This window comes from Entelurus aequoreus, linkage group LG18, assembly GCF_033978785.1.
Source record: "Entelurus aequoreus isolate RoL-2023_Sb linkage group LG18, RoL_Eaeq_v1.1, whole genome shotgun sequence".
Lineage (NCBI taxonomy): Eukaryota > Metazoa > Chordata > Actinopteri > Syngnathiformes > Syngnathidae > Entelurus > Entelurus aequoreus.
In genome coordinates, this window is record NC_084748.1 from 2,805,123 (window position 1) to 2,821,013 (window position 15,891).

The following is a 15,891-nucleotide window of genomic DNA, read 5'->3' on the forward strand; positions in this document are numbered from 1 at the left end:
AAAGTGTTTCCCATAAACTGCCAAGATACCTGTGGCGGTGGGGGCGTGGTCACCATGACATCATCGAATAATTTGCATAATTTACTACAATGATATGATTTTCTCTAAAAAGGCTCAAAAAATGTATACTTACTAATTAATAATAACAGTTTTGTTTTAAATGTCCATCCATCCATTTTACAATATAACTACAACACTTTATGTACATATTTATATACAGATTTGAACAATAAGTTATTCACTGAAATATATTTATTAATTGTGGTTCTTACAAAAAATATATCTTATAAAATATAAAAGCTAAAATGTCTCTTAAAGCTCTGCCCATTTAATTAGTGCATACTAAATAATTTAACTTTAGCCTACTACTACAAGCATATTATTTACCAGCAACATAAAGTGAAACAGAGGCAGAGGTGTCCTGCCACAGTCAGTAACAAATAAACAGAAAACAGTAGTGGTCAAATACAAATAAGGCAACAAGAGAAGTATCCTACACTTCTCTTTTGTAAAGTAAATCTAAACAGTCGATATGGGCATCTACATCAACTATATGATTTGCCTGAGAAGCTGGACAGGACAAAAAAAAAACAACAATTTTTTTTTTTTTAAATTTGTGGCGGACATAATTCTTTCGTGGCGGGCCGCCACAAATAAATGAATGTGTGGGAAACACTGCGTTAACATACCAGGCACCTTCTCAGTTGGTTATTTATGCCTCATATAACGTCCACTTATTCAGCCTGTTGTTCACTATTCTTTACACATTTTAAATTGCCTTTCAAATGTCTATTCTTGCTGTTGGCTTTTATCAAATACATTTCCCCAAAAAATGCGACTTATACTCCAGTGCGACTTATGTTTTTTTCCTTCTTTATTATGCATTTTCGGCCGGTGCGACTTATACTCCGAAAAATACGGTAGACATGATCAAGTTTTCTTTCACTCACTCACTCACTCATCCGTGTCACCGTTACAAGCCGAGGAATTTGCACACACAATGCGCGGCCCATCAATGTTTTTTTCTGATTATTATACATCAGGCATGTGATTTGACCACAATGAAAAAGACTGAAAAAATTTCCGGGGGTCTGGGGGACGAAGGCCTGGTTTTTCACCAATTTAACATGCTAAAATTAACAAAGACAGCACCATTTGAAGAAAATATTTTAGTGTTTAAAGACATGAAAACATCATTAATAGAAAATACATAACCCAATGATCCTAATGAATCACTGTATATGGTTCAGTCCCAACAGTATTTAGTCACTACTATTTACATCTTGTGTTCATTTCACATCCACATTGATCAGTGTTATTATCTACAGTTTATTTACAGTATTACCACATTACTTCAGTTCATGTAATGTAAACATTTCATTCTTTTCGCCAAAATAGGATATACATTTATGAAAATAATTAAACATGTTTAGTATTGTTTACTCATATTTGAAAATAGGAAATAATAATAATGTGAGGACACTAGGGATGATACTCGAAACCGGTTTTCCCGGTTGTTTGATAAGAAAAGAACCGAGTCCTCGGACTCGAATCCCTTTTTGAGAACCGGTACCCGTTATCGAGACCACTATAGTAAAGGAAATGAGTTGATTCTTTATTCGAATCCCGTCCCGACCAGAAATGCTCCGTGGGACATCACAAGAAATGGCGTCACGTAGCTCAGTCATTAGGCGCAGATAGCGAAAGCAGGAAAACAATGGACGGGAAAAACGCTCCAAGGTGTAATAAAGTTCAAAACAAAAGCTATAATCCATCGAATAACTTTACTGAGAGATTTGAGCAGGGTAAAACACATGACCAACACTTTTACCACCAACCGGTGGTAGTAACCATTATGAATGATGACGTTACTAACGTCATCATTCATAACAGATGTCCTGATTGATGTGCCAGAGTCTTAAATACAACATAAAAACGTTCAAATGTATCAGGAATTCATTAACACTGGAGGCAGCTCAAACTTATTTTAATGCAATGATTATGTCTCGTTTTTATTATTGTATAACATGTTGGTCGCAGGCAAGCAAAATGACACTGAGGCCATTGGAAACTTTGCACAAACAATCCCTCAAAATTCTTGACCGAAAACCACAACACCACCATCATTGTTTAGTTCTCCAAAAATATAGATTGTTAAATTTAGCTAACATTCAAAGATTAGCATCAATACGAATGGCCCATCGAATCTTAAATAACACTGCACCAGCGCCACTTAAGCACTTTGTCCAGTTTACATCTGCTGTGACAACTAGAAACACACGAGCCTCCACCAGGGGGCAGTGTAGCATACCCAGATGTAAAACCTCTTTTGCACAATCAGCCTTTTCATATAAAGCCATAAAGGAATGGAACGACCTCACAACAAACTTGAAAAGTCTAACAGATGACTCTTCATTCACAATTGAAGTTAAAAAGTGGCTTTGGAGCAATCAAAGCTGCTCACACGGTCACTAAGATGGGCATTATGTTTGACACATCAACCTAATGTGTATTATATTTATCCATGAGAGCATTTTTATTGTAAATTGTGAGGTGTGTGTGTTAAAATCAAGGTTGTTTTTACAAATGATGACAGATGTGAACAAAAGCATGTATTGTCTGTGTGATGATATAAATGAGGTGTGGTTGTATTGTATATTAAGAATGTGTCCATGAAAGGGCATTTTATGACTTTTTTCTTAATACTTGTGTATGATTTTATTGTCATAATTTTATTGCATGATTTTTGTATTCCTTTAATTTAGGTAGCCAAGGACTGCAGATGGAAATTAGCTATTTAGCTATAATCTGGTACAGAACATATCTGTCTTTGAGCTTAATGTTTCTGTACATTGTCCCTTCAAATAAAGACTAAACAAAAAAAACAAAAAATTGGTCACAAGGAACATATCGACCAATCAACTATGGCGTAATATAAACTACGTCTCGAATCTTGATTTAGGGTCGGAAAAAAAAACGGAAAAACAGGAGATTTTTTTTTTCTCCCCACGAGATTAAAAAAGACTGAATTCCGACTTTAGACGGAAAAATCACATGCCTAATACATTTCCATGATCATGAGAAGCCAAAATGTAAATTTGTCTAATTGTCCAGCCCTCCCACAAATGGCCAAATGAGTACCTGTATGGTGTTTGGCATGACGGAGTAGCTGCTTCTGGAGACGGAAAAGCCTTCCACAGTTAGGATGAGGACACACGTACTTCTTCTTCAGCAAGTGCTGGTATTTGATGTGGTGCTGGAAAGCAGAAAAAGCCTTAAAGGGTTTGATGAAATAGGATTTGCAGAAGTCCGGCTTCCTCCCACATTCCAACAATGTGCATGTAGGGGTCGTTAAGTGCTTCTCACACAGTGGGGTGAGAGGCACTAGCTAATATGTTGGCACATGCAGCGCTACTTTCATTGGCCATGGAGCATCTTCAGTGTTAGTAAAGAACATACAGACCAAAAAAACCACCATTAATAATAATTCTGTCCCTTAGGGTGGGGGCCTTAACAAAAAATCCCAGATTTTTTCACCAAAAATTCAATTTCTGATTTTGTTCCCTACTTTTTTTTTTTTTTTTAAAAACATTGAATACAAATGACAGAAATAATTCAAAACAAGTTTTGTTCTTTTTATCTAATCCAGGGGTCACCAACGCGGTGCCCGCGGGCACCAGGTAGCCCGTAAGGACCAGATGAGTAGCCCGCTGGCCTGTTCTAAAAATAGCTCAAATAGCAGCACTTACCAGTGAGCTGCCTCTATTTTTTAAATTGTATTTATTTACTAGCAAGCTGGTCTCGCTTTGCTCGACATTTTTAATTCTAAGAGAGACAAAACTCAAATAGAATTTGAAAATCTAAGAAAATATTTGAAGACTTAATCTTCACTTGTTTAAATAAATTCATGAATTTTTTTACTTTGCTTCTTATAACTTTCAGAAAGACAATTTTAGAGAAAAAAATACAACCTTAAAAATGATTTTAGGATTTTTAAACATATATACCTTTTTACCTTTTAAATTCCTTCCTCTTCTTTCCTGACAATTTAAATCAATGTTCAAATATTTTTTTTTTTATTATTGTAAAGAATAATACATTTTAATTTAATTCTTCATTTTAGCTTTTGTTTTTTCGACGAAGAATATTTGTGAAATATTTCTTCAAACTTATTATGATTAAAATTCAAAAAAATTATTCTGGCAAATCTAGAAAATCTGTAGAATCAAATTTAAATCTTATTTCAAGGTCTTTTGAATTTCTTTTAAAAATTTTGTTCTGGAAAATCTAGAAGAAATAATGATTTGTCTTTGTTAGAAATATAGCTTGGTCCAATTTGTTATATATTCTAACAAAGTGTAGATTGGATTTTAACCTATTTAAAACATGTCATCAAAATTCTAAAATGAATCTTAATCAGGAAAAATTACTAATGATGTTCCATAAATTATTTTTTTAATTTTTTCAAAAAGATTTGAATTAACTAGTTTTTCTCTTCTTTTTTTCGGTTGAATTTTGAATTTTAAAGAGTCGAAATTGAAGATAAACTATGTTTCAAAATTTAATTGTCATTTTTTTCGTGTTGTCTCCTCTTTTAAACCGTTCAATTAAGTGTAAATATCATTAATTATTAATAATAACAGAGTTAAAAGTAAATTGAGCAAATTGGCTATTTCTGGCAATTTATTTAAGTGTGTATCAAACTGGTAGCCCTTCACATTAATCACTACCCAAGAAGTAGCTCTTGCTTTCAAAAAGGTTGGTGACCCCTGCTCTAATCAAAACCTAGTAGTTTGAATTGACACTGCAGATTACTTTTAGCAAAGTTCTTTTTGTATGTTTTTCTTTTTAGACCACTTATAAATTGTACTTTTTATGCAATCATTTTCAAAGAACTGAATGTGAGTGTGAATGTTGTCTGTCTGTCTGTCTGTCTGTGTTGCCCCTGTGATGAGGTGGTGATTGTCCAGGGTGTACACTGCCTTCTGCCCGAATGCAGCTGAGATAGGCTCCAGCGACCCTCCGCGACCCCGAAAGGGACAAGCGGTAGAAAATGGATGGATGGATGAATTAAGAATCAATTCTTCTACTTGAATAGAATACTTTTGTTGACAAAACTGTAGCATTGCACATTTTGCATGCAAATAATCTCCAACATTGAGATCAACATCCATCCATTTTCTACCGCTTGTCCCTTTCGGGGTGGCAGGGGGTGCTGGAGCCTATCCCAGCTGCATTCGGGTGGAAGGCGGGGTACACCCTGGACAATGCACCACCTCATCACAGGGCCATTATGATATTAGAAAGTTGATTTTATGAGATAAAAAGTCTTAATGATAAAAATGTATCTCATGATGTAGACTTTTTATCTCATAATTATGACTTTTTATCTCATAATTATGACTTTTTATCTCATAATTATGACTGCTATCCCATAATGCATACTTTTGATCTCATAATTATGACTTTTTATCTCATGATTATGACTTTTTATCTCATGATCATGACTTTTTATCTCATAATTATGACTCTTATTCCATAATGTAGACTTTTTATATCATAATTATGACTTTTTGTTCATAATTTCAATTTTCTTATTCCATTATTCTGATTTTTGATCTCATAATTATGACTTTTAATCTTATAATTTAGATTTTTTATCACATAGTTATGACTTTAAATCCTATAATTTAGACTTTTTAATCACATAAATATGACTTTAAAAAAATCTCATATTTGAGACTTTCTTATCTGATAATTTCAACATTTGATCTCATAATTATGACTTCCAGTCATCCATTTTCTACCGCTTGTCCCTTTCGGGGTCGCGGGGGGTGCTGGTGCCTATCCCAGCTGCATTCGGGTGGAAGGCGGGGTACAACCTGGACAAGTCGCCACCTCATCACAGGGCCATTATGATATTAGAAAGTCAATATTATGAGACAAAAAGTCTTAATGATAAAAATGTATCTCATGATTTTGACTTTTTATATCATAATTATGACTTTTTGTTCATAATTAAAATGTTCTTATTCCATTATTTTGACTTTTTATCTCATAATTATGACTTTCTTATTCCATAATGTAGACTTTTTATATCATAATTATGACTTTAGTTCATAATTATGACTTTCTTATCCCATAATGCAGACATTTTATCTCATAATTATGACTTTGTTATCCCATAATGCAGACTTTTTATCTCATAATTATGACTTTGTTATCCCATAATGCAGACTTTTTTATCTCATAATTATGTCTCTTATTCCATTATGTAGACTTTTTATCTCATAATTATGACTTTCTTATTCCATAATGTAGACTTTTTATATCATAATTGTGACTTATCTCATAATTATGACTTTCTTATCCCATAATGCAGACTTTTTATATCATAATTATGACTTTTTGTTCATAATTTCAATTTTCTTATTCCATTATTCTGATTTTTGATCTCATAATTATGACTTTTAATCTTATAATTTAGATTTTTTATCACATAGTTATGACTTTAAATCCTATAATTTAGACTTTTTAATCACATAAATATGACTTTAAAAAAATCTCATATTTGAGACTTTCTTATCTGATAATTTCAACATTTGATCTCATAATTATGACTTCCAGTCATCCATTTTCTACCGCTTGTCCCTTTCGGGGTCGCGGGGGGTGCTGGTGCCTATCCCAGCTGCATTCGGGTGGAAGGCGGGGTACAACCTGGACAAGTCGCCACCTCATCACAGGGCCATTATGATATTATAAAGTCAATATTTTGAGATAAAAAGTCTTAATGATAAAAATGTATCTCACGATTTTGACTTTTTATATCATAATTATGACTTTTTGTTCATAATTTACATTTTCTTATTCCATTATTTTGACTTTTTATCTCATAATTATGACTTAATCTTATAATTTAGAGGTTTTTTTTTACATAAATATGACTTTTTAAAAAATCTCATATTTGAGACTTTCTTATCTGATAATTTCAACTTTTTATCTCATAATTATGACTTCGAGTCATCCATTTTCTACCGCTTGTCCCTTTCAGGGTGGCGGGGGGTGCTGGAGCCTATCCCAGCTGCATTCGGGAGGAAGACAGGGCACGTCCTGGACAAGTCGCCACCTCATCACAGGGCCAACACAGACAGACAACATTTACACACTAGGGACCATTTAGTGTTGCCAGTCAACCTATCCCCAGGTGCATGTCTTTGGAGGTGGGAGGGGCCTATCCCCAGGTGCATGTCTTTGGAGGTGGGAGGAGCCTATCCCCAGGTGCATGTCTTTGGAGGTGGGAGGAGCCTATCCCCAGGTGCATGTCTTTGGAGGTGGGAGGAAGCCGGAGTACCAGGGAGGGAACCCACGCAGTCACGGGGAGAACATGCAAACTCAACATACTTCTGTAAATAAAACTGTAGTATTATACATTGTATCCAAATAATTAATGAAGTAAAACATTGAGGACCATAGTTTCAGGGAATAGATCAAATAAACGCAGCCTTTTTCACTCACTTATCTTGTGCTTCTTTCTCATCATCATATGTACCTTGTGTACATGATTCCACCGTAGTAAGATGGCTTTTGGCCCTTCGTTAGTTAGTTAGTTTGTTGTAAGGGGTTGGACTTCCCGCACTCAGATGCTGGGACAAATTTGTTGTGCAGATGCCTTTTTGAGACAAATCCAATCCACTTTATTTATATAGCACATTTACACAACAAGAATGTTTCCAAAGTGCTGCACAGCCATGTTAAAGGCCTACTGAAAGCCACTACTAGCGACCACGCAGTCTGATAGTTTATATATCAATGATGAAATCTTAACATTGCAACACATGCCAATACAGCCGGGTTAACTTATAAAGTGACATTTTAAATTTCCCGGGAAATATCCGGCTGAAACGTCGCAGTATGATGACGTATGCGCGTGACGAAGTCAGTTAAACGGAAGTTATGGTACCCCGTAGAATCCAATACAAAAAGCTCTGTTTTCATTTCATAATTCCACAGTATTCTGGACATCTTTTGCAATTTGTTTAATGAACAATGAAGGCTGCAAAGAAGACAGTTGTAGGTGGGATCGTTGTATTAGCAGCGGACTATAGCAACACAACCAGGAGGACTTTGTTGGAGAGCAGACGCGCTAGCCGCCGACCTCAGCTTGACTTCCTACGTCTACGGGCCGCCAAACGCATCGGGTGAAGTCCTTCGTCCTTCTGCCGATCGCTGGAACGCAGGTGAGCACGGGTGTTGATGAGCAGATGAAGGCTGGCTGGCGTAGGTGGAGAGCTAATGTTTTTAGCATAGCTCTGTGCGGTCCGGTTGCTAAGTTAGCTTCAATGGCGTCGTTAGCACAGCATTGTTAACCTTCGCCAGCCTGGAAAGCATTAACCGTGTATTTACATGTCCACGGTTTAATAGTATTGTTGATTTTCTATCTATCCTTCCAGTCAGGGGTTTATTTTTTTTGTTTCTATATGCAGTTAAAGCACGATGCTATCACGTTAGCTCGTAGCTAAAGCATTTCGCCGATGTATTGTCGTGGAGATAAAAGGCACTGAATGTCCATTTCGCGTTCTCGACTCTCATTTTCAAGAGGATATAGTATCCCAGGTGGTTTAAAATACAAATCTGTGATCCACAATAGAAAAAGGAGAGAGTGTGGAATCCAATGAGCCAGCTTGTACCTAAGTTACGGTCAGAGCGAAAAAAGATACGTCCTGCACTGCACGCTAGTCCTTCACTCTCACGTTCCTCATCCACGAATCTTTCATCCTGGCTCAAATTAATGGGGTAATCGTCGCTTTCTCGGTCCGAATCGCTCTCGCTGCTGGTGTAAACAATGTGGAAATGTGAGGAGCCTTTCAACCTGTGACGTCACGCTACTTCCGGTACAGGCAAGGCTTTTTTTATCAGCGACCAAAAGTTGCAAAATTTATCGTCGATGTTCTCTACTAAATCCTTTCAGCAAAAATATGGCAATATCGCGAAATGATCAAGTATGACACATAGAATGGATCTGCTATTCCCGTTTAAACAAAAAAAAATCATTTCAGTAGGCCTTTAAAAACAATATTATGCTAAACCAATGACTGAATACAAACAAAAAATTAATGAATAGAAAACCAATATAAAAACAATGTAAAAAATAAATATGATTAAAAACGATTTTAAAGGGTAAAACCAATTAAAACAATGAAATAGACATCAAAATTTATTTAAAAAAAAACAGAGGACAACAACTCACGTAGTGTTAAAAGCCAAATAATAAAAGTGGGTCTTAAGACGAGACTTAAAGGCCTACTGAAATGAATTTTTTTAATTTAAACGGGAATAGCAGATCCATTCTATGTGTCATACTTGATCATTTCGCGATATTGCCATATTTTTGCTGAAAGGATTTGGTAGAGAAAATCGACGATAAAGTTCGCAACTTTTGCTCGCTGATAAAAAAAAGCCTTGCCTGTACCGGAAGTAGCGTGACGTCACAGGAGCTAGTATTCCTCACAATTCCCCGTTGTTTACAATGGAGCGAGAGATTCGGAGCGACAAAGCGACGATTACCCCATTAATTTGAGCGAGGATGAAAGATTCGTAGAGGAGGAACGTTACAGTGAAGGACTAGAGAGGCAGTGCAGGACGTATCTATTTTCGCTCTGATCGTAACTTAGGTACAAGCTGGCTCATTGGATTCCACACTCTCTCCTTTTTCTATTGTGGATCACAGATTTGTATTTTAAACCACCTGGGATACTATATCCTCTTGAAAATGAGAGTCGAGAACGCGAAATGGACATTTAAAGTGACTTATCTCCACGGCAATACATCGGTGACACACTTAGCTACTGAGCTAACGTGATAGCATCGTTCTCAAATGAAGATAGAAACAAAAGAAATAAACCCCTGACTGGAAGGATAGACAGAAGATCAACAACACTATTAAACCATGTACATGTAACTACACGGTTAAAAATTCTCAGCCTGGTAAGGCTTAACAATGCTGTTGCTAACGACGCTAAGGCTAATTTAGCAACTTAGCAACCGGACCTCACAGAACTATGATAAAAACATTAGCGCTCCACCTACGCCAGCCAGCCCTCATCTTCCCATCAACACCCGTGCTCACCTGCGTTCCAGCGATCGACGGCGCGACGAAGGACTTCATCTGTGGGTTTGGCAGCAAGCATCGGCTAGGCGTAGTAAGTAGTCCTTGTTGTGTTGCTGTAAGTATTGTACTTAGCCGCTAATACACCGATCGATCCCACCTACAACGTTCTTCTTTGCAGCCTCCATTGTTCATTAAACAAATTGCAAAAGATTCACCAACACAGATGTCCAGAATACTGTGGAATTTTGTCGAAGAAAACAAGAGGCTTTTGTATCGGGTCGATGGGGTCCAACCACTTCCGTGGATTTTGTGACGTCACGCGCATAAATCATATCCAAAGGAGTTTTTCAACCGGAAGTGTGGCGGGAATTTTAAAATGTCACTTTATAAGTTAACCCGGCCGTATTGGCATGTGTTGCAATGTTAAGATTTCATCATTGATATATAAACTATCAGACTGCGTGGTCGCTAGTAGTGGCTTTCAGTAGGCCTTTAAAACACTCCACTGTGGAAGTGGAGAGTTTTAAGCAAACGGTTAGCGACTGCACGGTGCAAACTTTGCACCGTGCAGTCATTTCTTCCACGCCTGTTGCAGCAAAACCAAAGTACTGACAACTCTTTTCTTTTCTTCGGAACAAACGTCTTGTTAGCGTTTGCAGCAGCCGTGTTTCGCTATGTGTGCCGCTAAGGAAGTAGGGGGATGGCACAAGCTACGGAAGCATGCCAGAGTTAGAGGAGAAAAAAAACAAAACGACTTTTTGTTTTTTTAAATTGTCTGCGAGGAAAAACTTGAATATATCGATAAAATCGATACATCTCCCCGGCCTACAGGAAATAATCGAGAAGCACTGGGTTAATTGAGGACGCTACATTTTCCATAGGTGTGAATGCTCATTTGTCTCTATGTGCCCTGCGAAGGCCAGGGTGAACCCTGCCTCTCGCCTGAAGTCCAGCTGGGAGGAGAAGCGGTAAAGAAAATGGATGGTCTGCAATACAGAAGGGCGATATGGCCTAAAACGATATATTTGGATAGATATTGCAGCCTCCTGTGACGACGATATATAACGATATGTTATTTGGTATGTAATTGATAATCGAGCCATTTCAAAACAGACATATGCAGTAATATATTGTGTCATTTCCTCTTCTTTTTCTCAAAACTATTATTCATCTACTTGCTAATTTACTGTGAATATCTGCTTACTTTCTGTTTTAACATATTCTATCTCAGGGGTCACCAACCTTTTCGAAACAAAGAGCTACTTCTTGGGTACTGATTAATGCGAAGGGCTACCAGTTTGATACACACTTAAATAAATTACCAGAAATAGCCAATTTGCTCAATTTACCTTTAACTCTATGTTATTATTAATAATTAATAAATATTTACACTTAATTGAACGGTTTAAAGGATGAGAAAACACGAAAAAATGACAATTAAATTTTCAAACATAGTTTATCTTCAATTTTGACTCTTTAAAATTCAAAATTCAACCGAAAAAAAGAAGAGAAAAACGAGCTAATTCGAATCTTTTTGAAAAAATGTAAAAAAATAATTTATGGAACATCATTAGTAATTTTTCCTGATTAAGATTAATTTTAGAATTTTGATGACATGTTTTAAATAGGTTAAAATCGAATCTGCACTTTGTTAGAATATATAACAAATTGGACAAAGCTATATTTCTAACAAAGACAAATCATTATTTCTTCTAGATTTTCCACAACAAAAATTTTAAAATAAATTCAAAAGACTTTGAAATAAGATTTAAATTTGATTCTACAGATTTTCTAGATTTGCCAGAATAATTTTTTTGAATTTTAATCATAATAAGTTTGAAGAAATATTTCACAAAAATTATTTGTCGAAAAAACAGAAGCTAAAATAAAGAATTTAATTAAAATGTATTTATTATTCTTTACAATAAAAAAAATAAATTTACTTGAACATTGATTTAAATTGTCAGGAAAGAAGAGGAAGGAATTTAAAAGGTAAAAAGGTATTTGTGTTTAAAAATCCTAAAATCATTTTTAAGCATTTTTTCTTTAAAATTGTCTTTTAGAAAGTTATAAAAAGCAAAGTAAAAAAATTAATGAATTTATTTAAACAAGTAAAGACCAAGTCTTTAAAATATTTTCTTGGATTTTCAAATCTATTTGAGTTTTGTCTCTCTTAGAATTAAAAATGTCGGGCAAAGCGAGACCAGCTTGCTAGTAAATAAATACAATTTAAAAAATAGAGGCAGCTCACTGGTAAGTGCTGCTATTTGAGCTATTTTTAGAACAGGCCAGCGGGCTACTCATCTGGTCCTTACGGGCTACCTGGTGCCCGCGGGCACCGCGTTGGTGACCCCTGTTCTATCTACACTTCTGTTCAAATGTAATAATCACCTATTTTTCTGTTGTTACTTTACATCAGTTTTGGGCGATACTACAAATCCAACACTAAGGGGCAATATTGGTCATACCAATGCGGATACTTAACATTTTCAGTATCAATGAATGATTCCATTATTGAGACTTATTCCCTGAGTTTGTAAACAATTACAAACACCGACATAATATTTGTTTGAGAATGAAAATATCCATCTAACCTCTGTAGTACTGATACTATATTTGGTATCGTTACTGTCTATATTTGTATCAATCCACCCACCTCCCTCTGTTTACGTTCTAGAGCTCTAGCCTAGCGGTTAGTAGGGGTGTCAAAAAAGACAGATTTTCGAATTAATCGCGATTCTTACTTGTAAAGAATCTTAATCGATTCTAAAAAAATAAAAAATCAATTAATTAAAAATATTCCCCCAAATTCTGTCTTGTCCAGCCACTTTAGTAAATGTTTGGGTAGAATTTTATGAAACTAAACAAGTTTTCCTTGAAGTAGTATAGAACTTAACAGAGCTGTTTATCTATTTTATGGAGGAATGGAGTTCATCATAGAACAGGCACCTAATGTTATTAAAAAAGAATCAATTCTGAATCGAATTGTTACCCCAAAGAATCGAATGGAATGGCGCCCAAAGACTCACAGCTATAGCGGTTAGCATAGCTAATTGTATGTGTAATTTAGCACTTTTAGCTATTCCTCGTCCTCCGGTGCTAATAGTACGTGTAAGCAACTAGGTTTATTTCCCTAAAAAGTGGCTTTGCACTGTGGAGGGACGTTAGCCGGCAGCTCGCTAACAGTGTGTTGAGAAAGCGCTCTTGTTGCTGTCAAATGTGCGGTAGAACGTGTCATCAACATGCATTATAACGATGTAACCACCAAATTTAGATCATCTATATTGCGAAACCCTAATCCACAAGCCTGTCAGTACAGTCCAAAGCAAGCATTTTTACAACAGTACATTTTCTTATGAAGAAAAAAAAAAAAGCAAAATAATTAACATAATTTAGAGTAGTCTGTGTACAGCTTGTATAGGAAGTAGTGATTTAATTGATTCAACCATTGTGGTCTAAACCATACTTGCCAACCTTGAGACCTCCGATATCGGATATATATATATATATATACATATATATATATGTATGAAATACTTGACTTTCAGTGAATTCTAGCTATATATATATATTTTATTTTAATTTTTATTTTATTGTACATATAAATAAAATACTTGAATTTCAGTGTTCTGCAGGCTATCCAGTAGATGGCAGTATTGTCCTGTTTAAGAGTGTCACAACATTGCTGTTTACTGCAGACAAACTGCTTTACGGTAGACTAAACGTGACGTGTGTTGTTGTGTGTTGTTACCTCGCTGGGAGGACGTTAATGAAACTGCTTAACAATAAACCCACATAAGAAACTAAGAACTCTCTCTCCTTGTTGTGCACTCTACTCTCTAAAAGCCTTAGATGTTATGACGTCATTGGGCGGCAAGCTGCTTATATTGTGGGAAAGCGGACGTGAGAACGGCTGTCCCCACTCAGGTCTGCATTGAGCTGGAGGGGGCGTGGCCTCCAGCTCCGGCTGAATACCGGGAGTTTGTCGGGAGAAAATCTCTGCCGGGAGGTTGTCGGGAGAGGCGCTGAATACCGGGATTCTCCCGCTAAAAACGGGAGGGTTGGCAAGTATGGTCTAAACATCTCGAGTGTTTGTGCAGTCAAGCACGGGGGGCAGGGGATGGTAGTGACATGGATTGGGGCTGCATGAGTGCTGCCGGCAAGGTGAAGCTGTGGTTCATTGCGAGACACCGAATTCCGGCCCAATCATTTTGTGAGAGTTGCGTGACGAAACAAAACCAACAGTGAATGGAAACAGCTCCGGCACATTTGCGCTCACCTGCAGGTAACGAGGGTGAGCCAAAACGGTTCCGCAGCCTTCGATCTCACAGCGGACATACTGCACCGGGGGCTTCTTCCTGCACACATTCATGTTAGGAGAAACACAGCCACACGCTTGGAGTCTGTTCACACTCAATCAGCCCTCAAAAAGTCTATAAACATTTAAAAAGAATACAGTGTTGAGTTTGATTGAGAATATAATGGTTGGTAGTATATTGTTTATTTACAGAAAATATCTGCATTATCAGCAATAACAAGTTCGGTTTCACTTTATAGTGTGTTAACCATACCTTTTTTAAATATTGTTGGTTGCGGCTCAATTAGCGTTCACACTTGCATTTTTGGTGCCCCCAGTAAACTAACATATTTTCGGACTATAAGCCGCACTTGAAATCCTTTTATTTGATCTAAACTGGACAGTGCGCCTAATGTACAGAATCATTTTGGTTGTGCTTACCGACCTCGAAGCTATTTTATTTGGTACATGGTGAAATGATAGATGGCAGTCACACATAAGAGATACATGTAGACTGCAAAATGACTGAAGTAAACAACAACAACATGTTATATGTTCCATTGCAAATATAGAACATTACACACGGCGCTCAAAAATCGATCAAAATGTTTTAGTAGGACTTTGGTAAGCTATGAAGCCACACCGCTTGATGGATTGTACTGTGCTTCAACATAGGAGTATTATTATGGTGTGTGTATAAGGTAAGACCCGATCTGGGATAAGCAGAAGAAGATGGATGCATGGATGGAGATATGTTTTTAAAAAGCAATTTTTAAAAATACTTTAGGCCGTTTTTACTTGTACATCGTGACCTATTTTGAAAAACATTACTCATTTTTACACCAAATTTTTGGCGTGAATCAGTTCGAAATTAAAATCAAGTTGAATCAAAAATCGAGTAAATTAAATCATAAACCAAGAATCGGAATCGAATCGCAAGTTGTTCACATTCCTAGTAAATACAAAAAATATCTATATCTATATGTATATATATATATCTATCTATCTATCTATATATATATATATATATATATATATATATATAGATAGATATATATATATATACATATATATATATATATATATATATATATATATATATATATATATATATACATATATATATATATATATATATATATACATATATATATATATATTAGGGATGTCCGATAATGGCTTTTTGCCAATATCCGATATTGTCCAACTCTTTAATTACCGATACCGATATCAACCGATACCGATATCAACCGATATATGCAGTCGTGGAATTAACACATTATTATGCCTAATTTGGACAACCATGTATGGTGAAGATAAGGTACTTTTTAAAAAAATAAAATAAAATAACTAAATTAAAAACATTTTCTTGAATAAAAAAGAAAGTAAAACAATATAAAAACAGTTACATAGAAACTAGTAATTAATGAAAATGAGTCAAATTAACTGTTAAAGGTTAGTACTATTAGTGGAGCAGCAGCACGCA

The 15,891-nt window shown here is 35.9% G+C and overlaps 1 protein-coding gene across 1 annotated transcript in view; it reads right to left on the reverse strand.

The window, feature by feature from the left end:
• The window catches only part of LOC133633674 (E3 ubiquitin-protein ligase ZFP91-like), a 32,318-nt gene that overhangs the window by 5,939 nt on the left and 10,488 nt on the right, over positions 1 to 15,891 (reverse strand). The window contains exons 9-10 of the mRNA XM_062026291.1: positions 14,388 to 14,466; positions 3,142 to 3,256 (exon numbers count right to left, since the gene is read on the reverse strand). Coding sequence (XP_061882275.1) covers positions 3,142 to 3,256; positions 14,388 to 14,466 — 194 coding nt within the window. The remainder of the gene's footprint in view (positions 1 to 3,141; positions 3,257 to 14,387; positions 14,467 to 15,891) is intronic.